This window comes from Magnolia sinica, chromosome 13 (genome assembly GCF_029962835.1).
Source record: "Magnolia sinica isolate HGM2019 chromosome 13, MsV1, whole genome shotgun sequence".
Taxonomy (NCBI): Eukaryota; Viridiplantae; Streptophyta; class Magnoliopsida; order Magnoliales; family Magnoliaceae; genus Magnolia; species Magnolia sinica.
In genome coordinates this window covers 20,573,383-20,600,739 of record NC_080585.1, presented here as the reverse complement: position 1 = coordinate 20,600,739, position 27,357 = coordinate 20,573,383, and the positions used below count along the sequence as shown (strand labels likewise).

Below are 27,357 nucleotides of genomic sequence, written 5' to 3'. Positions count from 1 at the left end.
TAGTGTTTTTAGTTTAAAAAACTCAAGCTATGGTTTTGGATTACGCAGTCATTTTTTTTTTTTCCAGTTTGAAAAGCAATCAAATTACTGCTTTAGATTGGCACCATTTCCCAATCATTTCAACTCGGCCAGATTGGAATTCTTAAACACTGCTGCATGTCTTTGATTACAAATGGTTGTATCTTGACTTCTGTATTTGTTGGTTGCAGTCGATGATGAATACATAATCATTGGGTCTGCAAACATCAATCAGAGGTCGATGGATGGCACAAGGGACTCTGAGATAGCCATGGGAGCATACCAGCCATACCATCTGGCGGCCAGGGAGCCGGCCCGTGGACAGATCCATGGGTTCCGGATGGCATTGTGGTACGAACACCTCGGCATGCTCGACGACACTTTCCTCCAGCCACAGAGCATGGAGTGCATTCAGAAGGTGAACAACATCGCAGAGAAGTATTGGGATCTCTATACAAGCGAGACGCTTGATAATGACCTCCCGGGTCACCTGCTCAGCTACCCAGTTGGGGTCACTAGTTCAGGAGACGTCACAGAGCTGCCGGGGACAGAGTTCTTCCCTGATACCAAGGCTCGCATTCTTGGCAACAAAGCCGAGTACCTGCCTCCAATCCTCACCACATAAGAATGACCAGTCAGTAGTTTCTTCTTCTTGTCATTCTCAGTACCTCTTCTTTTCTTTCTATTAGCAGTGATTGTGATTGTAGAGACTGCTTGAAATGTTTGTTAACGTAGTGCAGGTGTTTTTAGACGAACTGACGAGCCTGCCTTCTCTTCCACCCAAGAAAGAAAAAACCGTTCTGCTTCATCGATGATGTTGACTGCATCTGAAATTCTACATTGTTGCTGTTCTCGAGTTTATTGCTAAACAAGAGAAGTCTACCTGCCTAAGTAGACTTGATTGCATATGTGAGCTGGCCCAAAAATCAAGCTGGTCTCTTCATCAGCTGGGCCACACTTGTATGTTGAATGTGGACTGTTGGTTGATTGTCGTAGCGTTCTGCTTCTTTTATCCTGCTCATTGGGTGGAAATGGCACAGCTCAAAGGACATATGCTAGTTTTGCATACTGTGGTTTGTTTGTTTGTTTGATATATATATATATTTTTTGTTCCAACCCTAACTATAGGGTGACTCGATCATGATCAGAACTGTTAATCTGGTGGGCCCCTATTTTTATGGATCACATTGCAAAGGCTTCCTATCTGAAAGTAGTAATCATAGAGTTGTTGGATTTTTGACTGTTGGGGGTGGGTCAATGGCTTAGAACTGTCCATTTACAGAGCAAACATTAGACAGTTAGGTTAGTTGACGCCAAGGAGAATGGGATACGCCCCATCTAACAATGGGCCTCACCAGATAAGCTGATTGGGACACTCGAGCTGATTGGAACACCCAATGTGCCCGGGCTGTGATTCTTCTTCCATTTTCACCTGATTTCATCTCCACCTTTAAATATCGAGGTGAACATATGGTGTTTGAAACAGCTGTTAGGTGGGCCGTCATGTTGATAGGCCATATCACAAAAATAAATTGAGCGGGATTGATTGTCACAGTCATTGGAAAGTGACCTGCAAAAGGAACGGTTGAAATATTAAAACTCGAGCTGGATGGTCAGAGTTGTTGGATCGCTGTAATTTTTGGCCCATAGCCCATCCACACCGTACCTCACCAGATTAACGGTCCCTGTTGCCACATGCTTGGCATGTGCACCTTGCAGGGGAATTGATGAAGCTTATGTTCTCTAACAATGGCAGTCACCTCCATAGTTCACTTAGCGAGGTTGCTAGACAACGTATTCTTGATTTATGCAAAATGCATGGGATGACCCATCTGGTGAGGGTTTGGATCATGTACAACTTCTTCCTACATTGAAGAAAGGGTCCCAATCCGGTCATGATTTTGAATCTTGATTTGCAAAAGACTGATATGAGCTGAGAAAATGATGTAAAGCGGACACTTTCTTGGCAAAGAGGGACCAGAGAAGCACTTTCATGGCAAAGAGGGGACCAGAGAAGGCCTGATCGTAGGCGGAAATGATTAAGACCATGACTAGGACCGTCAGAACATTAAAATAATTGTATCTTACAAGCTGGAATGAGTTTTTTTACATATCATATATTATTTTAGGTAGGAGAAGCTACTCTATCCAACCAACCTCACTACTCAGGTTGCTCACACCAGATTTGTGAGATTCCATTAGATCGACAATCAAAAGTCATTTATAGTCATTTTTACTATAAACAGTAAGTTTTAGTTTGATCATAAGCTTAGAAAAATTAGGAGAATAATGTGGTTAGGCTAAATTGGATATTAATTTTTTAGCCGAAAACCATGAAGTCTAGCAGGAATGTTGACGTTTTTAAGCAGTTTGAGTCTAAAACTTTGTCCTTAGTTTGAACTTATTATTTAAAGGATTGTAATTTTGTTTTTATCATCAATTAATTTATTTTCGAATTTATTAAAATTTATTTTTGTTTCATCTCGAGTGAATTCAAGAAACTTTTATAAGAAATCCTTAAGAATTGTGTGGATTCGGAGTTTATCCCCGAGGAAGATCGGTGATCGACCTCATCACGTCCTTCTTGCATCGAAAAGGTTCATTTTTGGAGTTAGTAGGCAGAATGGGCCCGGCCAGATACTAAATTGGTGGGGTCAGTCTGAAATTTAGCCTGATTAATGCTTAGTATAAGTTTTAGCTGATCCTCGCCCGTCCGCACATGGGCGGCAAAATCAGAGTAAAGATCCACAGCGATTTCCATTCTAGAATAGCCTTTTCTTGGGTGAGGAAGACCAAAACAAGATCCAGACCGTTTATATGATAGCCCTCTCTTGAATGCGGAAGACCGAAGCACAATCCAAATAATTAATCGCTTTGATTATTTATTATTTTGCTTTGAAACGGAGCATTTCATTAGTCGCGTTTTTTAGGCCATCGATGGAAATGCTAGAACCATCCAATCTTAAACATTTTCTAGGATGCTACCATCCACAGCAATTTCCATTTTATTAACGGCTTGGATCATTTAAAATGACCCAGATTCTACGTGTATAGCCCCTGCGATACTACAACAATGGATAAGTACTGACTACTCCTGTGGTAAACCTCTTCTTTTTTCGTCTTTCTGATCTTGTGGAAGATTCCAAAGCTCCGTCAGCAAGGAGGGAAGCCGATTGCTTACTTAGCGTACTGAGTAAACTCCATTGGGCCCACCGTGATTTATGTATTTTATCCACTCCATTTATCTATTTTACTAGATAATTTTAGGCTTGATCCCAAAAATAGAGCATATACAAAACTCAAATGGACCACACCACAGGAAACAGTGTAAATTAACGTCCACTGTCCAAAACTTATCGGGGCCTCCAGAAGTTTTGGATCAAGCTGATATTCATGTTTTTCCTTCATCTATGCCTGTGTTTTCCCGCTAATGTGCCACATCTGTATAACATGAAAAGGTGGGCCCCACCATGGAGATCAACGGGCTCAAAAGTCGGTCCTTCCACTTGTTTACACCCATTTTCGGCGGGCGTGGATTGGATACTGACAAGGTCAGTTGCCAAATCCCTACGTCACGAAGCACTGTAGACCTCACCATAAAACATGTTGAGTTAGCCTCAAATACATCACTCGCTGGACTTAAAGTCAAGCCAGACTCTCGAATTGGTTGAGCAGCATGGTGATCAGAAGATTTAAGACATTTATTTTACAACAAGAGCCAGATGAGAAGGTAAGATCCACCCTGCACAATAATTTAGAGATAGGAAGAGACAAAGAGAGTACCCAACTGCCCTTTGAGTTAAAATTTGTATACAAAGCACTTATATGACTTATAAGCCCCAAGCCCTAAATTCGTAAGTTTTTTAAAATAGTAGGCTTACTAAAAATAATAAAGACATCTAATCCAACCCAATCTCTCCTAAAAGATACAAAAAAAAAAAAAAAAAAGACTTAAGTTATTATAGCACTCTTCAAATCCTAAAACATCTTAAAATAGTAAAACCCAAAAGATATATAAAAAAAAGAGAGAGACTTAAGTTACTATAGCACTCTTCAAACCCTAAAACATCTTAAAATAGTAAAACCCAAAAGATACCAAAAAAATAAAGACTTAAGTTATTATAGCACTCTTCAAACCCTAAAACATCTTAAAACAGTAAAACCCGTGACTTACTATCTTATAAAAAACTTGAGGAATATGATGTGATGGGTTTTATCCATCAATCATTCCCTACTTTCAAAACCACCCCGCAGTGAATGATGAAAATGTCAGAGGAGGCTTGATCTAAATTATCCAACACCTCTTATTGACCTTTGATTCAAGCGATTTAGTAGATTGTCACCAAATATGTAGAGTGGGCAAAATTAATCAGAGGAATTTTAACAGATATATGCTTGGTCACTGATGGACTATTGACATCCTACGGCAGATCAGCTACGAAAGGAATATTTGAGAAGCTAGAGAGTTCAAGTCTAATTGGAGTCCTTACCAATTCAAGTCGCGGGTTTCAAAAAAACCAAAGAGATTCTTACATCCAAAATAGTGGCGTATGTACGAAGGATTTAGAAGCAATAAGAAAACTCTAGCGAGGCTTTCACCACCTCAAGAAGTAATTGAAGAATAGCTCGAGACCCTAAGCTAAACAAATCAATTTATCTTTCCTTTATTTTCCTAGCATAATTTAGTTTAGTTTATAGCTATTTTCTAGTGAATCTCGCTGCACTACCTTAGGAGTGAGATAATCTTTCTACATCCTTAAATTGTAAACAATGATCATTTAAGCTTCAATTTGATTTATCATACCTACCTTTTATCCATGCCGTCCATCCATTTTACCAGCCTATTTAAGGGCTTGAGCCCAAAATTGAAACATATCCAAAACTTAAGTGGACCACACTACAGGAAACAATCTGAATTGAATGCCTACAATTGAAAACTTCTTTGCGGCCACCGGAATTTTGGATCAAGCTGATATTTGTATTTATGCTTGGTCCATAGCTGTCAGACATTTTGAAAAGGTTGGATGACAAATAAACATCACTGTGGGCCCTATGAAGGTTTCAATGGTTGACGTCATTGTTCCTGTTATTTCCTGTGGTGTGCTCCACTTTAGTTTATGAACCCAAAATATCAACTATTGCTCAGCCATATGTACTTCCGGCGGAATGATCGATTGGGGAGTTCTCACACATTAGATCTTTTGTGGGGCCCACTGTGATTTCACATGTGGAATCCAAACCGTGCACGAGATTTGATGCCTCATGTTCACCACACATCCCAAAAAACTAAGATCGATCCAATCCTCATACCGTGGCTCACCTGAGTAAAGGAGTGGCCTGATATTTGGAATGTCCGTACGTACTGGTGAGCGATGACCGGATTAGATGGCGTATACACAGCACGATGGGGCTCTACATACAATCTAGAAACTTTCAACGGTGCAGATCGCCCTCTCCATTTCTCCCCGTTATCTCCTGTGGTGTGGCCCACTCTTGTTTTGGATAAGGTTGATTTTGTGTGGTGGGAAGATCAATGCATGTGAAGCACTAAGCCTCCGTACGTGTTATTGCTGCAGATGATGGCATATATGGAGAAGATAGTGCTGAATGGGCCATACGCACTTCAACTCGGGGTCAAATTTCTCACTTTCTCCACATGATAAGGACATGTATGTCCTTGGCACTTCCATTTAGGGCTGTCAATGGCCGGCTGGTCCATCCAGCTTCTAGGCCAGGCTTGAATATTAGGTTAGAGGTAAGGGCTTGAGTTTAAAATTCAGGCATGTTTTTCAATTAAGTTCAATTAAGCTGAGTTCAGGCCTTATAAAATAGCTTGGATTGAGTTTGACATAGCCTCGTTTTTAAGGTTTGTAAAGAATTTTATAATATAGGCTATATATATATATATATACTTTGTTAGGTAGATTATATTTGTTTTCCAGCCTGTGATTCAACTTAAAAATGCTTTGGCTTGAGCTTAGCCCTAAATAAACATCTTAGGCCTAAGTTAGGCTGGACTATTTTTGCTGGTGTTGAGCGGCTAATTTCAAGCTTATTGCTTATCAAAGGTCAGGCTTAGGTTGGATTATTTTGACTAGTTATGAGTTTTCAATTTCAGACCTTTGTTAAATAATAAGACTTGTTTGGATGTTGACCGCCATCACAATGTAATGGAAAACTAATATCATAACATGCATGTTACCATTGATTGGATGTAGTTGAGATGTCAAATCATGGCAATCTTTTGAAATAGTTGTTTTGGCGTGGCAAACTTCTATGGGCTCCCCCGTGTGTTAGATCTTTTTATGGAATGAGCCTGAAAATAAAGTAGATCCAGAGCTTAAGTGGCCACGGGAAGCAATGGGGATTCAACGCATATCATTGAAAACATGTTGGGATATACGCAATTGTTGGATCAAGCTGATATTTGTATTTTCCCTTCATCTAAGCTTATGCCATATGAATAGGTTGGATGACAAATAAGTATTATGGTGGGCCCTAAGAAGGTTTCAACTGTGGGTGTCATTTTCCCCACTGCTCTATGTGATGTGGTCTATTTGTCTCATTTTTTATGTAATGACCTAAAATGATATTGCAAAATGAATAGATAATATGTTTACACTCATTTTTGGGACACTTAAGTGGGCCAACGAAACATCGTCACGTGTTGGCACTATACGTTAAATCTTACTTGCGCCCTCCATCATTGTTTACACCTGATCTACTGTGCCTAGATCAAACAACCCACAAGGCCACATGTGGCGGCCATGCCATATGTTGTGTAGATGACTTCAAAAGGAGGAATTAGAGATGTACACAAGCGAGAGCATTAAATGCTAAATTTTAATTAAAATAAAATTCATTGCAAAAGCAAGAGTGTCGTTAAAGCAAGACTCCGTCATGCTTTACAACCTTATATAAATAAAAGTGAGAAACGAAAAAAATACTTGATGTGCCTTTCAGAATAGACAATCGAGGTAGGTGGTTAGCAGGATATGACTAGTATGAACTACTGAATCGGAATTCAAATAAACATGATGATCTGACAACTTAAGGTCACAAATATTTAGTCTACTCCTAAGATAAATGTATTGTATGTAAGAGCTGTTAGGTAGTAATGAACTAGACCAAGAAAAATAAAATATATATGAAAGTAAAGTAAATGTAAAAGTAGGTAGTTGTGTTTGGTGTGGAGTCACAATCTCTTATTTGTGCTTCTTTTATAGCTTTCCTGAGGTGGTAAGGGTCCTTTGCCTGGACTTCTAGATCCTTTATGCGGGCTTTTTAGACGGGTAATCTCTTCCTCAACAAACAGAGACTTGCCTTGGAGAGAAATGGCTACAGACTTGCTGACTTCTTGGATATTCTTCCATAGCTAATCCTTCACGGAGATGTTCGTGGCCCACTAAAGAATAGGCCTGGACCACCAAAGTTTCTTAATGAAGACAATCAGGCTAAAAGTCTGAGAATCTCAGTGGTTAATCTCTCTATTGAATATAGACACTGAACATCTCTTGATGGCCTATCTCGTCCACTTTGAAGTATTGATCAGTCTAGATCAAACAACCTCCTTCATCCAAATGGTGATGGTCTGGAGTGTTGGAGGGATTTGACCCCTGATATTGATTTGTCATTTAGAAAGACTAGATCTCCCATTCTCTTGATTCTGATCGTATAAAGCGAGACCTAATATAGATTTAGTCGTCCCTTTATGTCTCGGTTCTGGGACCATATTCGGGTTGTTTGGATGTCGATTCGATCCCTTGGTCTTCAAAATCTTCTAGATCGCTGCTAGTTCGACAAACGTATTTGAGAAATCTCCCATTTTAGAAGAATTGTGAGAGACAACCTAACATACGACATCATTTACAATTGTAAGATGAAATAAGCTTGTTCGGTAGATCTTTTATAGATGTGCTATGCACATTGCCTCGTTTAATGAGAATGTTAATTGTAGCTACATGGCATGCAATGATTCAACCCCTTAAAGGGCATAATAGTAGTCCATACCATCGCATTAATTGATAAAATACGTAAAACCAGCATAATAGTAGTCCATACCATCCCATTAATTGATAGAATATGTAAAACCAGAAGGAAGATGAGACGCAATTCTCTTTGGTTGTTAGTATGAATTATGTATATACTAAATACATAGTGTCTGCACGTAGCATCATCCTATTAGTCCATGTTATGGCATTAGAAATGAATATAAATACCCACGATAAAAACTCTTTAAGGCTAGAAAAGTTTTAGATCAAGCTGACATTTCAACGTCCAGTAAAAAATGATCCGGAAAATGGATGGACAGCGTGGATGAAACACATACATCATCTTAAGCCCACAAACCACCGACCAGTGGGCAATGGCCAATCCCCATCCCATTATGAAACGTCGAAAACTGATAGTGGCGTTTGATAATCTTGGGGCCCACCGAGGAGCATAGAATGGTATCTTATCCCACCAAAAAAAGAGTAATAAGAGTACTCGAGCCAGTAAATTGCTTTTCTACTCGCCTCTGACACCTGGGAACCTGGCACATCTGAAAGAGATCCTAGTCGTTCATCAAGTACATCCGGCTTTTCATGTTCCTTATGTATGTTCATCTTGTAGGCTACAAGTGTACAAAAGTGTTGTTTGTCATCACAATTTATGAATGGTCCATCTTCAATATCCAATTAGCCTATTGAACGAGTATATGAGTGTTGATTTTGGACCCAGAAGATTCGTAATGAACCTTACATGATGAACGGTCCTGATTCCAAACATGGATGCGCTATTAGCAAATCCATCGCGATGCCTTGAGTAGATCTCACGCGGGCGAGTACACTTAGTATTTCTCAAAAGGCGTAAAATGGAAAAGGCAAGGAAAATCAACGGACCCAATCATAGCTAAGATGTAAAATGGAGAAAATAAAGCTGCTTTCTCTTCCCCAGGAATTACGCCATTCTCGAGCGGACACTTCACACAGTATGCGCATGTTGTCAACTCAGACAGGTGGACCCGATGATTCGATAATCTAGACTATTGATTTGTTGCATCCCACCTTCTCCGGACCACTCCCTGAAACCCCTCCATAGATGACGCAGGAAAGGGCACATCTGGTGCAGGTAAGGGCACTGAAAAGTGAAGAAGAAGAACATAGCCCCACTGCTTGAGCTTTGAATCTTTAAGGTGTAATGGCTCTTGAATCAACGTGAAATAAGGAAAATCTGAAATATTTGATTGAAGTTTATCTTTAAAACAAAATTAGAATGCTTAAATAATAAAGTGCAAACTCTAATTAAGAACACTAATATAAACAGAGTGAATCTTTTTAAAGTAGTAAAACTTATTAAAAACACAAAATTATAATTTAATTTTGTTAGATGATTCCGCATGTGATAAGAAACGAATCTTAGAAAGACATTATGTGCTAAGGGCGTGCTTGGATTCACGTGTAAGACTATTGCATTTTATTAGTGTGCGGACATGGTATTCATAGCATTTTAGACCGTATCATGAAGTTTAATCATTGGCAAACAGAATGTTTGGTATGGAGTGGGTTTGGAAATGTAAACAATGGATATATCTAATTAACTGTTTGTTGAAGGATTGGACTCCGTAGTCATAGAGTGCCTATAACACAGACAACATACAAAAATTGCTATAGACCACCGACGGATTGGTTACTCCCCTTGACACCTGCCAATGGCTGGTGGTCGATGCTTTGTGGGCCCCACCATGATGTATGTGTTTCATCCATGCCGTCCATCTACTTTTACTGATCATTTTACGATATGATACCCAAAATGAGGTATATAGAGGATCTTAAGTGGACCAGGTTACAACAAATAGTGTTGAATCAAACGCGACCGTTAAAAAACATTTTGGGGCCATAAAAATTCTGGATCAAGCTGATTTTTGTGGAAGCCCTTCATCTGGGTCCGTATGACCTAATCAACATATTGGATATCAAATAATCAAGACAGTGGGCCTTAGGAGGATTTTAGTGGTGGATATCCAATAGAATTTTTAGTGTTGATGTGGTGTGGTCCACTTGTGATTCATATTCCTACATTTTTTGTATCAAGTCATAAAATCATCTGAAAAAATGGATGAACGGAATGGATGAAAGAGATAGATCATGGTGTTGCCCACAGAGCACCGACCACCAACCAGGTGGTTGGTGTCAGGGAGAGTAGTCCCAGTAATTAGTACAGTGTAGCGGTCCACGGCACTCACATACCCAATTTGAAAAAAAAATAAAAAATTACCTGGATGAAATAACAAAAACATAATACAATTTATACAAATAAAAACTAATATATGTCCATTAACTATATTAAACAAAATAAAAAAAATAAAAAAAAACAATAAACCAAAATAGGTCTTTCAGAGTCAAACTATCCATCTTTCTTGCCCCAATCGTCTAGCTAAGTCATTGATCCCTTCCTTATGATCACAACAATGAAACAAACCTTCAAATCACTGCGTATATAAGCAACACTTCAATCAAAACTTTGAAAATGGCCTCCATGATCCCTCCTTCCGTATCAAATAGATTCACCTCTGAGTTCGATTCATCAGGAAGGTGCACCCCAACTTCAACTTCGTCATTGGAAGCCGAACGATGAAACGAAGCAACTTCACTTTCAACTCTTCTGGTGAGACCTTCGGTCATGATTGTTGAGGCCCTGTATGGAGCAACAGGAGTGGTCGAAGATCCAACCTTCTTCGGAGTGACCTACATTCATTGCACCAGATGACCATTTGTTAATCTGTTATATGATACGGTTTACGAATCTGTTAACAAGAATATTATACTCAACAAATTAATCAAATTATGCATATAAAAATAAAATTCATACCTTGAATCTGGACCACTCTATTGTAGCCGATGCGTAATTTTTAAAAGATTGGTGTCTTCACCCACTGAATCCATCTACTTGCCCGAGTAAGCTCCCAGTTGTCATAAATTTCAGGCACTCTACCCACAAATATCACATAGTATTTCTCCATTTGTTCCTAAAAAAGGAATATAATATCAGTTTTGATGTGCATTGACTGGTCAAGCAGTTGCTTCAGCAGGAAAAAGAAGTAACAACAACACATGTGAACTTATCAGGAATTCATAGACGAAAAAACGGAAATTTGTCTCCGCTACTAACATTCGTTTTCTCACTTGATACGGACCCTTCACTCAATCCCAAACTGACATAATATTACCCATCCAAATGATGGATTCAAATCCTGGTTGCTGTGAATAGAATTGTATTGACCTTGTTTACTTAAAAGAAGAATCATAGAAGTTCAGCTATCATGAACTGAAATTAGACTGTGTTATCACAAAACAGACCAGATGAAGAAATTATCACAATTATAACAGATTATATATACATATAACATTTGAATGAAATGATATAACGAAACATAGTATCAGCAAAGAAAACAACTCAAATGTCCGTCTCTGTAATAAATTCAGACAGACATTACTATAGGTCACTGCATTAACCAATATTTCAAATGAAGTCAGCTGAAATATAGTAACATCTATGCGAATAAAATTACGCTATGATATATATATCAAGAAAATTGCTGACGATGCAACCATCAGCAACACCACTATCCTAAATTAATATAAACCAGTATGATCTGTGCTCCATTAAGCACCCATCCAAACCGAAATCACCACCCATCCAAACCCAGAATACCATAACAGTTATACAAAATAAACAGAAACAAAAAAAGAGTTCAGTTTCATCAACTTCCCAAAAGCTGTGTATCGGACACAAATTTTTGTTAGACAGGGCCACTACGTTCGAGGAGTTTTTGCACCCACTCCTTCCTCCTCTCATGACCCATCTTCATGAAAAAGTCAGCGCTAACAAGATCCTCCTGCATCAACCGGGCAGCACAAAGTTGGTCCTCGGGGCTGAGTCTGTCAATCTCTTCAAGTATGCCCAACATTTTCTGGAGTTTGGTCATTATTTTACCCTGAGACATAGTGATAGTCAGGGACTTGACATCATCAGTCACGTCACCCATCCTCTCATCGATGACATCACTCAGCTTACTCCTTTTTTGTCAGGTCAAGCTGGTAGTGGTTAATTGAGTATTTTTCAACCCCCTAAAGGTCTCCACAGGGACTGTCTTAACCCTGTTTAACCACTGTGATCCATCGTTGACACGAAGCATTGAACCACTGTCGTGGTCCTCCCCAGAGTCAGATGAAAGGTGAACCGTCTCAGACCCATATTCATCGGATTCAGAGTCAGAATTGAACTCATTTCTTAATCGTCGTCTACCAGAAAGTGGTGGCGAGTAAGCCGTGCTCGCAAATGACCCATGGCCACAGTCGTTGCCGAACATGAATGCCAGATCATTGTATCTATCAATATATTTCCCATGCACTCTTTCTGCGAATGGGTGAGACTGCAAAAACGGTAATGGATTCTTGTTAGCACGTTTTCAGCAATATATAGAATTAAAGCTATATACTTTGAGTTATGAGTATGACTTACCGCAATATATCCATCCCACACTTCATCTATCGCCTTCACCATTTTCTGTTCAGTGACTCATCCAAACGCGGAAGCATTCAGCATGTCTTGCACGGTCCAATAGAATCTTTTTAAGGTACGCAAACAATTTGAAATGTGTTTGTTCTCTAGATTAATACCACATCTATCAAAAATTTCAGTGATTGTTGCCTTATATGCTTCTGGTTTGAATCTCATGTCACTTTGCCTTCCAAGATTCACTTGTTCGACTAGTGCATCCACTAATGCATTATCCATAGGATCAGTCCATTGAATTCGCTGTAATTTCTTACTACATGTAGGTTTTCTATTACTACTTTGTGTTGAAGTTCTCTTACTCGGGCTACCGAATAGCTTACTCGGAGATGCAGTTGTTTTTTTGGAGAGCTTGTATCACGTGCGGGGGAACCCGTTTCAATCTTATCTCTTTTTCTCTTGTAAGAACTTCGTAAGAAATTTATTTTACCTACACATTAGTAACATTTAATGGAGATAGGAATACATGAAATTAAGAAACATAGCAGCTTTATGACTCAACATAAATTAGAGATTATGACATCCTAAATAGTGTATGACAGTAATTGTCATATAGCAAGTAACAGACAAGGTAAGTTTTTGTGATAGTAAAATCCATGCATGATTCGAAACTACCTTAACCACAAATTCATCACAAATCCCATTAACCAAAATACCATGAAAAAAAATTCTGTTGTTACACAAACAACATTATACATAAACAGAAAATTGACAAAGTCAATGTCATTGCCGGGTCTGAGGGAGACTGTCATTCCACATCCTATCTGTAATCTCATCCCTCTTTTTCGCCGATTCTTCTCGGCTAGAATCTGTCACGTGAGATAAAGCGCGATCTTCTTTAGTCAGAGTTACATCCACAAGAGATGACGAGATTTCCTCAGCACTGTCTGTATTATCTTTAATTGCTTCTGTAAAATCATATTCACTACAAACACAGATAAAGCTGTGTATAACATAGCAAACTATAACAATCTTTACTTGAGTTATAAACTTAAATTATGGTGATACACGTAGTATAAGAAAACGACTTTTCAAGAGATCGAAATAACGTTCTATTACATTTCGCAGCTGCATATGACGATAATTGAAGAGTTCTTTCTTATTAGCAATATTTCGTCCTGTAAGAAACTCATTCAAATGATATCTGACACCTCGATAAGGTGCCATAAACCTAGGAGAATGCGCATATCCCGCATTAACGATATGGTATTTCCCTATACAAACCAAGGTATGGTTATTAAGGATATTGCATTTGACCTTCTACTACTTTGTTAAAGGAAATAACAACAATCTTTATTTACCATAAGGAATAAGGAGACAATCTGGTCAACAGGTTAACGCATTTTGCAAAACACGAGCATCAGATGCCGAATCATCCCAACCTGCAAGCACGTATACAAATTTCATATCAAAAGTACAAGCTGTCATTACATTCTGAGACAAAAAACCTTTCCGATTTCGAAAGGTGGCGCTTGCTTCCTTGGCCAAATATGTGGATATATGAGTCCCATCGAGTGCCCTAATACAATCCTACAATAAAGTTGTTATGACTTTTAAGTTCTTATTTAGTAATTAACACATACTTCATTTCATATAAATTTGTAACTCAAATTGTTTTACCTGAAAGTATGGCGACCACATAAGATTATCGGATATCTCTTTCGAAGTATGTAAACCTGGGAACTTCACATATTCCAGATAAAGTCCAATTACAACATCAAGAACTTTTTGAAAATGACGACTAACTATTTCACCAGACCTTAAAAAATGATAACTAATGATACGGTTTCGTACATTGTGGCTGATTGTATGCACGAATAATACCACTTGTTCCTCCAAACTGCACCTCCTTGAATCAGAAAGTAAATTTCTATCTCTAAGTAGAGAGCATAATTCGAAGAACTTATCCTGACCCATTCTTAACTGTGTTAGACAGTCAACGCCGCTCTTCTTAATGATTTCATTTATGAATCTACTTCTCTCAATATGACCACCTCTAGGTGAAGCCTTCATACAATAACGCCGATAATATTCAGTAGCTCCCATAACACACATAGACGCTGCAATCAGATTTAATGCAGCAACTATTTTGTTTTCATTCCATTCACTACTGGAAGACTAATCTTGGCTAGAGTCACCACTATGAGACCCCATTAGACAAATCGGGGACTGGCCTATTATTCTTTTTAGTTATTTTCTATTTCTTAGTGCAAATGACACTAGAGGACTATATGTACAGCAAGGAATTAAAGTACACATAAGCTGAGTTCAAATCACAACATATGAATTCTTAACATGATTGACATATGCAACATATATCTATATGCGAAGTATATTACCGTCAGGCAGTCTTAGAAATGTCACATGTTACAGTTGAGCAAAATGATTTCGTGATTAGGGAAATTTTAACAGTAACATAGAAAAAAATACACCTAGTCTGAAATATGAGTGATTAGTAATATATGTTTGATTTTAGGTGCGAATCAGTAGAGTAAAATTACGCACCTCTATTCTTAATTCTTACAGTGGAATGAATTGATTAGTATGAGAATTTACACGTATGCAAAGATCGGTGTCTGCACCAGTGGTTGACAGTCAGACATCGAATCTTACTGATTGCAAAAATAAAATAGAATACAGAATCAAAATGATAATGGAGTATATTTACAATACAGTTTGCAAAACAAGAAATCTGGTCTGTTAGTCTTTCAGACATCGATCATAACCAAATAATATTCTCAACACGATAGAATACAATCAATAGAAACAAGGGTTTGAACATGCATCCTATATTTCTTATCTTACTTGGATGATGCATTCAACACATTGTAAGATTGAAAAAAGAGTATTACCTTCAACAATCAACAAGCCCCTGGATGAAACAAACCTTTTAGAACATTTTCAGAACAGAGGTTTTTTGGTGGAAGAAGATGGAAGATAATAGTTTCTTTTATAGCCACATATGAAATATAGTAAGTATCGGTAGATGGAGTTCATTACTCCCACATTGGATGGCATGCAGAGGTCATGTCCCAGATGTCGTGAGGTGAATCCATCTCCCGGACTCACTTCTAATACGCAGTATTGTCATGAAGATCTCCTTTCAAGAAAATCAGAATCAGTGTGTTGTATGAGACACCCTCTTCATAGGGTATATGAGAGAACTGTCTCCACATATACTCAACTACTGTAAAAGAAGGTACATGGAGAGAAACTATATCCACCACTAAAAGGATGGATACGCTCAACATAAAACCCTGATCACCTTTTGTCCCTGAATGTGTTGTGGAAAGAAAATAATGTACCTGGTTTCACATAAGTTGTTAGAGTAATCTGTATTGGGCGAAAGAAAAAGAGATTTATGCTAGCATTAAGCAACAGATGAAGTCATCCCATCTTCTTCGCAGACGAAGATCACGGGGCTAACATCCAGCTCTAAGTCTCAGATATTGTTGTAGAGGCACGATATCCTCTCTTACAGGGGTGGAGACGAACGGAGAAGAAGAATGAGGGTGCAAAAACTTATTATGGACCACCGAAACACTTCTTTTGAAAAAAACTTTTCTCTTTACAGAGGCAGTGCAATGCAATGAGGGTACTGCATTGCTCGATGCGATATTGAATGACAGCATTTACGCGTGTCTCTGTTAATGTGGTTCGGCGGGGTACTCAGGCGGCACGTGTAATTCGGATTTCAATTTGAATTCAAACGCATGTTATTGTATTATTTAATTTTAAAACAATGAAATACCATTTGGGCCGTTGATCCAAACACGCCCTAAAACTTTAGGATGAAAAAAATGTCTATTTAAAATTTATTTTTCTTAAAACTAAAATTTTGAATAGGAATTACTCATTTTCTTGCTAAACAACACGTCACTATTAATTGACCACATATGGCCTATTACCACATACGGCCTATTCTAATCAAAATCTTATGTCGTGTGTCCCATAACTCAACTTGAATCAAAAGTTATGATTGATCTACGGTTCATACTTTAAATGACAATTTATCCCGATCTCGAATGAATTTCTTAAATCCAAACATGCTTGTGGCCCGTCTACATCATTCCCCACGTAGGAGTTGGCTCGGATCCAACAGGCTACATCCACTTCTGTTCGGCCTTCTTTCAGTCCATCTACAGCATCTACGGTGAGAATAAGTCCATGGAATACTCTTGCTCGGGTGGTAGACTCTCAGGAGTTTCAACTCCCGGTCAAGGGCTCGAGTACCTATAGGTGGTGAAATTCCACCAGCATGAGTCTGTGGGGGTGGGCGTGCGTGTGTAAAAAAAAAAGTCCACGAAATACTCTACTTCAATCCATTCCACTTAAAAAGAATTTATTCCTGAGTTATGAGTAAGTCCACGACCTACTCAGCTCATAATACTCTTATACATCTATCACATTAAACGTTCACGAGATTTTTATATATTTAGAAAGATTAATTACGTGCATATTATCATTAATTCTTTTAAGTATTATGTCTTGATTTATTTTCTTATTTTTCAGCTTCTTATATGTTTCCGTCGGATATCAATCATTACATAGATAAGCTAATACATTAATGCCATGTTTATCAGCCTCTTAAGTTTATCATTTTTGACGTAAAAATAAATGATTAAAAAAAAAATATACCGACAAACCATTTATAATTAAGGACATAATCTTCTTCTTTTTTTTTTTGTGGGGGCGGGGGGAATAGAATATCCACAGTGGGACACAACAGAACAACGGTCGAGAATCATTTATCCCACTTTGCCAGAAATAAAAACCCGCGTACACTGCCAAAAGACTCGCGTGGCAGCTTCGATTCTTCTCGTATTCATTCCGGCTATTCCCCGCCCGTTCCTTTCGTAAACGGAATGGCTGGTGTACCACACACCAGCTATATAGCTGCTGTAGGTACGTGTCGGAGAAGACGAGCACTGACACTCCTCGAGCTCCGAGTTGTACGAAATCTACACCGTTCATCTATTTTTCAAGATTATTTTAGAGCATTATCCAAAACATTAATTATATCCAAAGATCGCCTGGACCACACCACAAATCGCAGCAGAGATAATGATTTTCACGGTTAAACAATTTGCAGGGCCCACCATAACGTTTATTTTCCATCCAATCTGTTCATAAGGTCACAAAGACCTAAATGATTAGGAAAAACAAATTTTAAATTGATCCAAAACTTCCGTGACCCCAAGAAATTTTTCAATGATAGACGTTCAATCCCCCACTGCTTTTTGCAGTGTAGTCCACTTGATAGTTAGATCTGTCTTATTTTTTGTCTCAAGCCTTAATATGAGTTCGCCAAATTGATGGACGGTTTGGGTATAATACAAAACTCGTGATCAGACCCACCGAACCTGCTGACGTTAATACAGCAGCTATGTAGCTGGTGTGAGGTACACCAGCAATCCGCTTCCGTTCCTTTCCACGGGAGCCGATTAGGTGTTACCCGGGTAAAACCCTAGACTAAGGTGTTACCCTTACCGTGTGGGGCCCATATGATGAATTTATTGTATATCCACACCGTCCATCTGTTTTTTCAAATTATTTTAGCAGTGATTCCAAAACTTAATCAGATCCAAATTTTAGGTGGACCATGCCACTTGAAAAAGTGATGAATGACCCTTAAAAAATTTTGTGTGGGCTACGAAAGTTTTGTATCAAGACGATCTTTTTATTTTCCATCTATCCATATCTTGATCTTATCAACGATTTGGATGGAAAATAATCATTATAGTGGGCCCTGTAAAGTTTTTAATGGTGAGCGTTCAATCAACACTGTTTCCTTAGATGTGGTCCACCTGAGTTTTGAATATTCTGATTTTTAGGAAAATGTCCTAGAATAGACTGAAAAAACAGATGGACGGCGTGGATATTCGAAAAATCATTACGGTGGGTCCCACGGTAAGGGTAACACCCACTAAGGTGTCGACCGGGTAACACCAATCCACTCCACGAAACATCGCATTCGGATCTTTCTTCCCTCCATTTCCTTCCTCCTTTCCTTCCTTAACTTCAGACCTCCGCTACCTTTAGATTCTCTCCATATCTTCAGTTCTCTTCCTCTAGCTCCATACTATCAGATTTTCTTCAGTTCTACAAAATCCTCGCTTAAAGTCACTCTACTAAAGTCAGATCGTTGTGTAATCCTAACCGTCTAGATATCTCTTCTTCAAGCATAGATGGCTCAGATTCTCCTGCACGGGACGCTTCACGTGACTATCTTTGAAGCGAATGCACCGTCGCATAAAAGCGGCGGAGGTGGTATATCGAAGTTCTTTCACAAGGTATCCGTTGAAGGAAATACAAAAAGAAGAAAAAAAAAAACACCACCCTTTTTGATAGACACGCCCCTTTTTTTAAAAGTCTGGTAATACAGTAGTGCAACGAAGTTCTTCTGGACGGTTATACATGTGAAATGTGTTGCATGGTTTTAGGAAAATGCAGATATGATCCTCGACCCAAGGCTTTTATACACGGGTTTTAAGTATGACAGGTTGGGATTATAGTTCAGTGATCCGGATCGTTGGTCTGCTGATCCTAGCCTTTTGATTTGTCTGGCCTAGGAATAGTTGGTTGATAGGAGCTGTAGTGGTCCATATCCAATTAAGAAAAGGCCCAACATTGGTGGCTAATGTCTCCAATTCTGGGAAATTTTTGAGGATTGTCAATCAATGGTGGGATGAAACAGACCAACGGTCTGGATTACTAAACCATGGACCTTGGTTGTTAGAACTGAGAACCAAGTATGTTGTGCAAAGCTCAAGTGGACAGAATTCTGTTCTTTGATAGGTTATTGTGATTTTGTTTTCTGGAAATTAGATGAATGAGAGTAGAATTCTGAAAGAATTTAGAGATTTTTTTTTTAAAAATATTTTTTAAGAAGATGTGTTGAATTTTCACTGATGTTGGTGAGGTTAATTGATTTTTGTGAGATGAAAAGGGGAAATGGACAGTCTATTTTCCATGAATTGCAGCAGTGTCTTGAAAGGTAAGGGTGTTATAATAGGAATAACATGAAAGTGTTATCATTACAAAATGGTGGTGTCCATTTGCTGTTGAATTTGTGTAACGCCAATATTCGTCGAAAGAAAAAATATAATGCTGATTTTAAAATGTAGATTTTCAGCCACTGATGGTAATTTTTCATTTTTAGGTTGACGTCAGATTCAACCTAGTAGTAAGCGGTCCACAATTGAAAGATCACATCTCTTGGTTGGATGGCTATAGCGTGAAAGATGGATCTTTAGCAGTAGTATCTTTTCTTTGATTGTTTCTATTTCAACATGCTTGAATTTGTCAATTTCTTGAGATCTTGATTACTTGGAATTGAGATGGTGAAAATTTTCTTCCTAAATCTTCTACAAAACCACCGTTGTTTTTGTTTTTGATTTTTGATGGATTTTATATATATATATATATATATATATATAAGTTTAGAAATAATGTTATGATCAAGAAAAAACTGAAATAAGATCTCAGATTGAGATCTTGATGCACTGATTTTCCATAATGATAAATAGAGTCTTGAACAGCCAAGGTATTGAACAACGAATATTTGATTGAATTCCTTGCCTCACCCTGAAATAATGTTATTGTACATTTCAAACCTCATCAGAACCTGTGTTGGGATTCCCACCCACTGTCCATGGAATCAGGGACTGTTGAGACTGAATGCTGGCTTGTCTGTGTACACAGTCCTTTTGTGTTTTTCTTTCTTCTCATTTCGCTAGTAGTGACTGGCATATCAACACAGCCTGAATATTTACACATATTTGTTCACGTTGAATTTTTGTGTTGTATTGTCATGTGGAAGCTTTTGAGACTAATTGCTATTTTAATTAGAATTAGCTTGAGTCCATTTTGGTTGCAACCTGAGTTCAGAGTCCATACTCTGCCATTTTTGTTTCATTTTCTAAATATCTTGTTCTATGATTAACATCTCAGTTTTCTCTCTCATGTAGTTTTTCATTGACTCGTCTGAGACGAATTGGAAATCCTGAGCGGAGTCCTAGGTTCTAAACATTGAATAATACAAAATCTGAATACTTGCAAAAGCATTTTTCTGAGATTTCTGAAACCATTTTTCTAGAGGTTACACTGGCATGAACCTTCGTTCTAAATTTCAAATTTGAATAATCTCCTAATGCTTACGATTTTTTTTGAAATTTAAAGGTTTGGGTCTGTTAAGAACATCACAAACTGTAATACCATTTCATGACACCATGTGAAACTTCTAGGATCAAGGAAACTGTTACAAAAGAATTTTTATCAAAGTTTCTTTAAGCATGTTTTGTTTCTTAAGTTTCTCAAATTAGATTTGTTTTTCTGTGCTTATAAAATTGCAAACCAGAAAACTCTGGCCTAATTCACATAGGTACCTAATGTGGGTGACTTTCTCTAACATGGTTGAATGATTTAACATGCATAAAATCCATCCCCTCACTCAGGTAGACCATTCCTTGTTTGGCCTTGATCCAAAAATCAACTGATTCAACAATCGCCCTGTTTAAAATTATACAGAGAGTCAGAAACCACTAAATTCTCATGGCATGGCCAATACTGGGATTTTTGGGTAATACTTTCTCTTGCTGAGGCACACCAGATGAATTCCAATGTTTAAAAAAAAAAAATCACACGGGGCCCTACGTACAAATAATGATGGATGTCGCATCCCAACTGTTTCCTATAGTGCCTGTCTGAGTTTTCATTCATCTTGATTTTTGGGTTCCACGGTGAAAATCAGGTATTGTACTTGATGGACGGGGTGGATCTCATGAGAGTTCCACCCATGTGGCACTTAGTGGGAGTTACCTAGGCAAGGTTACTGTCAGGTACCTACATGAGTTACACTATCATGGTTCTTGCAAAACCTATAGTTTCAGGTACACTAAAATAATTAGAAATTACAAAGCAGTGTTAAGATTTCTTATAAAATTTAAAGATCATGATAAATTGAAAAGGAGTTACAACGGACGTATGGAGGCATTTCATTAAGCAAAATACTTGCTTCAAATTTCTTAATTTGAAAAAAGTCATGCAAAAGGGTGAACTCTGTAAATTATGATAAATGATTAAAGGCTTTTTATGGCGATGTGTGTTGTCTTTTAAATGATACCAGTACAAATCCTTAGAGGATATGGAGAACAGCTGCACTACTTACCAATTGATAGTTTATTGCTATGAAGCCTTCTTCATTTTATTTCAAAACATCCACTAGAGTACTTAAGTTATGCTTTTTCAATACTGTAAAATGCCACAGACCAAAAGCAGAGATGAGAACTTTTAATTGTAACAAATATATAAGAATTTTAGCATGTATTTCATTTTTGTTTTCAGCAAACCCAAGTAACTGGGAGAAGGCTGTGATGATGACGACTTGATTTTCCTTTTTCTCTTACCTAAATAGAACTCTATCTTTATGCAACAAAAAGGAAAAGTTTTGAAGATTGACGCAGAGCTAAGGTCTTCATATATAATGTCTGGAATTGTTGGAATACTTAGTTGATGATTTTTAGGTCTTCCTAATTTCTTATGGAATTTTCATTTATATACTCATTTGTTTTTCTGTTGTTCTTATCAAGAGACCTCAATTAACATAAAAATGGAAGATAATTTCAAATTTCCTTTTTCAAATTCATTTAGATATTATGCAAAATTTCTGAAATTCAGTTCTCTCTGAAACTGCATTTTTATTTTCAACAAATGTTGTGGTGTAAAGCTTAAGGCTCTGCATACATAATATTTGGAAGACATCATTGATCTTTTCTTCATCATCATCATCATCATCATCATCATTGATCTTTTGTTTTCTAATTTGTTATGGAATTTCCATATATCCTTATTTGTTTATATGTTGTTCTTACCAAGAGAAGTTAGTGTGTAAAATGGAAGATGTGTGCAATTTTTCCATTTCAAATGCTTTTAGATCTTGTGCCAATTTTCTAAAATTCAGTTCTTTGAAACCAAACTTCTGTCCAACCACCTTTCAAAAAAAAAAAAAAAAAACAGAGAGAGAGAGAGAGAGAGAGAGAGAGAGAGAGAGAGCACTTTTGTCCAACATTTAAGAAATGTTGTGACATCTATTTTCAAAGAGAATTCATTGCCATGAAACTTTTTGATCTTGTTTCTTTGTTCTTATCCCTTTCTTTCAAGCAGCTAATACTTGATATAAATTGTGTGTATTTGCATTTGATGATTGTTGTTGGCAAGTATTTCCTTCTTTTTAACTCTTTGTAATGACGGTCGCTGTTTTCTTTTGTTTTTTCTTTTATTTTCTTTTCATTTTTCCTGAACTTCATTTATTTACTACAAGCAAAAGCCTACTGTACATGACTCTATGGTTCTTTAAAAAAAAAAAAAAAAAAAGTCTTTGCTGTATCTGATTTACTTGGTTTCTCAGTTTTGTTTTCTTGTTGCAAATTTTGGAGACCCAAAACAAACAAAAGAGATGTTTCATAATAGGATTTTTGTGGATCAGGAGAGTGTAATTTTCTCACCCGAAGGACTTTTTCTCTTCGCTTACAGCATCAACTTCCTTCATTGCTTCTTAATTAGTTTTCCTTCTTTGCTATTTTTTCTTTTCTTTCATGTTTAGTTTACACCTGTAAATCCTTTTTATAGCTCGAGGAAACTATTGGCGTTGGCAAAGGGACTGCCAAAGTGTATGCAACTGTTGATCTAGAAAAAGCTAGAGTTGGCCGAACCCGAATCATCGAAAACGAACCTTTTAACCGTCGATGGTATGAATCTTTTCACATCTATTGTGCCCATTTGGCTGCTGATGTTATCTTCACCATCAAAGATGATAATCCAATTGGAGCAACACTGATTGGAAGAGCTTACATTCCCGTTAAAGAACTCCTAAATGGAGAGGAAATCGATCGATGGGTGGAGATATTGAATAAAGACCGTAAGCCTATAGGTGGAGGTGCTAAGATCCATGTGAAACTACAATATTTTGATATTTCACGTGATCGCAACTGGGCACGGGGAATCAGAAGTCCAAAATTCCCTGGTGTCCCTTACACATTCTTCTCTCAGAGGCAGGGATGCAAAGTCTCTCTGTACCAAGATGCCCACGTCCCTGACAACTTCATACCAAAAATCCCTCTTGCTGATGGAAAGTATTACAAGCCTCACAGATGCTGGGAGGATGTTTTCAATGCAATTACAAATGCGAAACACTTGATTTACATCACAGGATGGTCTGTGTACACTGAGATCACCTTGATAAGGGACTCTCGGAGGCAGAAGCCAGGAGGAGATATGACACTTGGGGAGCTCCTCAAGATGAAAGCGAACGAAGGTGTTAGAGTTCTTATGCTTGTTTGGGATGACAGAACCTCTGTGCCTATACTAAACGAGGATGGGTTGATGGTCACCCATGATGAAGAAACTAGGAATTACTTTGCAGGGACGAAAGTTCACTGTGTTCTTTGCCCACGAAATCCTGACAATGGAGGAAGTAAAATTCAGGACCTGGAGATCCGTGCCATGTTCACCCATCATCAAAAGATTTTAGTGGTAGATAGTGAGATGCCTAACGAAGGTTCGCTGAAGAGGAGAATTGTGAGTTATGTCGGGGGTATCGATCTCTGCGGTGGGAGATACGATACACAGTTTCATTCTCTTTTCAGGACCTTGGACACGGCCCACCATGATGATTTCTATCAAGGCAATTTCAATGGTGCTTCAATCACAAAAGGTGGACCGAGACAGCCCTGGCATGACATTCATTGCCGGCTTGAAGGACCCATTGCCTGGGACGTCTTGTTCAATTTTGAACAGAGATGGAGGAAGCAAGGTCGGAAGGGCCTGCTTCTCGAGCTCAGAGATCTTGCTGATATCATCATTACCCCATCTCCTGTCATGTTCCCTGAAGACAGAGAAACATGGAATGTGCAGTTATTCCGTTCTATTGACGGCTGAGCTGCTTTCGGCTTCCCTGAGACACCAGAGGATGCAGCTAGAGCTGGGCTTGTTAGTGGAAAGGATAACATCATTGATCGGAGCATTCAAGATGCTTATATACATGCCATCCGCCGAGCGAAGGATTTTATCTACATTGAAAACCAGTATTTCCTTGGTAGTTCCTTTGGGTGGAAAGCAGACGACCTCCTGCAGGTTGAAGATATTGGTGCATTGCATCTCATTCCGAAGGAGCTATCACTAAAGATTGTCAGTAAAATTGAAGCTGGAGAGCGGTTTACTGTCTATGTTGTAATTCCAATGTGGCCTGAGGGGAAGCCGGAGTCTGATTTTATGCAAGCGATATTAGATTGGCAGAGAAGGACGATGGAGATGATGTATACTGACATTGCTGAGGCCCTACGTGCGAAGGGGCTCGAGGCAAACCCCAAGGATTATTTGTCATTTTTTTGTCTTGCGAACCGAGAGGTTAAGAAGGAGGGGGAGTATACTCCGCAGGAGGAACCAGAGGCAGATTCTGATTATAGTAGAGCTCAGCAGGCCAGGCGATTCATGATCTATGTTCATGCCAAGATGATGATAGGTATGCAATTTCCCTGCCACTGAACTTCAATAATATATCATGACTCGAGTCTGATGAGTAATGATTTCATATTTTGAGTCAATGAAAAACCTGCTGATTATATAGTCTGTCAGCTGTTTCAACCTTGTTTTTCTTTAATATGGATTTGAACTTGGTATTCGGAGTGTGTCTGAATCAAGTAGACATGGCTGAATTCCTGGAGTTTTTGAACATGACTACAAATTGATAATTTTCTCTTTGAATCTCATGGAAGTCATTAGCTTTCATTATTTGGATTGCCTTTTATTTGGGAATAAGTTGCCGTTGTTGGAGCTGAAAAATGGACCACTGTATTTTCTCACTTCATTACTCCACAAGGTCATTTATTAATACATGCCTGATTTTTCAGGGATAGAATGGAAATGATTCTGGTCCAACAATGATTGAAATCCCTCTCGATTTATTATCAATATCTGGAAATGCCACTGACTCAGAACTGAGCCGAGTTTGACTCAAGCTCGCCAGGCTTCAGTTCAAGTCCAGACTCTGGTGTCCATAAAATGAGTGGGTCTGTCATTTATTTTGTTGAAATGAACCTGAAAATTGAAATTTTGATTTCTGGGTTAAGACCAACTTTTGCAAATTGGTTCATATGGTAATATATGAACAGATTCTAACTAGACCACATACTGCTCAGAATGTAATGAGTTGCTCCTGATAATGTCTAGTGGAGGTTTGCTAATCCTGCTTGCTTTGTGTAGCTCAGCCCATCAATGCGGCAACAAATGTTCTATGCTGGCGCTTGTAGTGAACATCCAAGCCGTCTACCTGTTGGCCCTTCCATCTAGATTCTCTAGCATAAAAGTCAGTCTGGTCTACTCATCAGGTGGTTACATTGTATGAAACAAATGGACATCTGAAAGGACTTGTTTTAGCCATCTGTTTGTTTCATTAGTGGAACGGCCTGATTTTTGTGTAGAGGCATCTAAATAGTGGGGCCCTATGATGGACAGATTGGATATTGCACATTTCAAAGTAGCCACATTTCTCATCCTTTTTTTTCTTTTTCTTTTTTCTTTTCGAAAATCAGGTTTCCATTTCGTTGGACTAGATTGAACACTGAACTAAACAGGAACTTCATGGCCCTGAATCTGAGTCAACTCCAAACCCTGTAACTCAATCTAGTGTTTTTAGTTTAAAAAACTCAAGCTATGGTTTTGGATTACACAGTCATTGTTTTCCAGTTTTAAAAGCAATCAAATTTCTGCTTTAGATTAGGACCATTTCCCAATCTTTTCAACTCGGCCAGATTGGAATTCTTAAACACCGCCGGCTGTGTCTTTGATTACAAATGGTTGTATCTTGACTTCTGTATTTGTTGGTTGCAGTCGATGATGAATACATAATCATTGGGTCTGCAAACATCAATCAGAGGTCGATGGATGGCGCGAGGGATTCTGAGATAGCCATGGGAGCATACCAGCCATACCACCTGGCGACCAGGGAGCCTGCCCGTGGACAGATCCACGGGTTACGGATGGCGTTGTGGTACGAGCACCTTGGCATGCTCGACGATACTTTCCTCCATCCACAGAGCTTTGAGTGCATTCGGAAGGTGAACAACATCGCGGAGAAGTACTGGGATCTCTATACGAGTGAGACGCTCGATCACGACCTCCCGGGTCACCTGCTCAGCTACCCAGTTGGGGTGACAAGTTCAGGAGACATCACAGAGCTACCAGGGATGGAATTCTTCCCTGATACCAAGGCTCGCATTCTCGGCGCCAAAATCAATTACGTGCCTCCGATCCTCACCACATAAGAATCAGCAGTGAGTAATTTCTTCTTGTCATTCTCAGTACCTATCTCCTTTTCTTTTCTTTCTATCAGTAATGATTGTGATTGTAAAACTCCTAGAAATTCAAACTTACTATAAATAGTAAATTTACTTTTTATAGTAAGTTTCCTATCTGGCTTAACCACGTTATTATCTTAATTATTCTAAGCACTTGGACACAACTCCTAAATCCCAACGGATGAAGAGTTATAATCGAACTAAAACTTACTATTTATAGTAAAAATGGAATTAAATATGGAATTCGACCGCCGATATGATGGAATCTCGCAAATTCTGCATGTGGGCAACCCGGTTGATGCTGAGTTGGTTGGCTAAAGTAGCTCGTTCTACCCCAAAATCATATATTTTACGCCCAATAACTCATTCCGGATTGTGAGATACGCCCGATCTAAGGTCCGACGGTCCGGATCACTTCTGTCGTCGA

At 38.5% G+C, this 27,357-nt stretch overlaps 1 protein-coding gene, 1 long non-coding RNA gene and 1 pseudogene across 7 annotated transcripts in view; 2 read left to right on the top strand and 1 right to left on the bottom strand.

Moving 5' to 3' along the window:
- LOC131223152 (phospholipase D alpha 1) overlaps positions 1-1,084 on the top strand; it is a 63,232-nt gene extending 62,148 nt beyond the window's left edge. For 4 of the 6 annotated variants that reach the window (XM_058218467.1, XM_058218471.1, XM_058218470.1 and 1 more), the window contains one exon: positions 210-1,084. In XM_058218467.1, coding sequence (XP_058074450.1) covers positions 210-643 — 434 coding nt within the window. In that variant the 3' untranslated portion in view covers positions 644-1,084. The remainder of the gene's footprint in view (positions 1-209) is intronic. The other 2 variants (XM_058218469.1, XM_058218468.1) reach the window with 2 other exon arrangements.
- Positions 544-26,943, bottom strand: LOC131223157 (uncharacterized). The gene is made up of 2 exons (XR_009160312.1): positions 26,874-26,943; positions 544-619 (listed from the first exon to the last, which is right to left on the bottom strand). It is a non-coding gene; the product is annotated as an uncharacterized LOC131223157 (long non-coding RNA).
- LOC131223155 (phospholipase D alpha 1-like) overlaps positions 18,568-27,357 on the top strand; it is a 32,412-nt pseudogene continuing 23,622 nt past the window's right edge.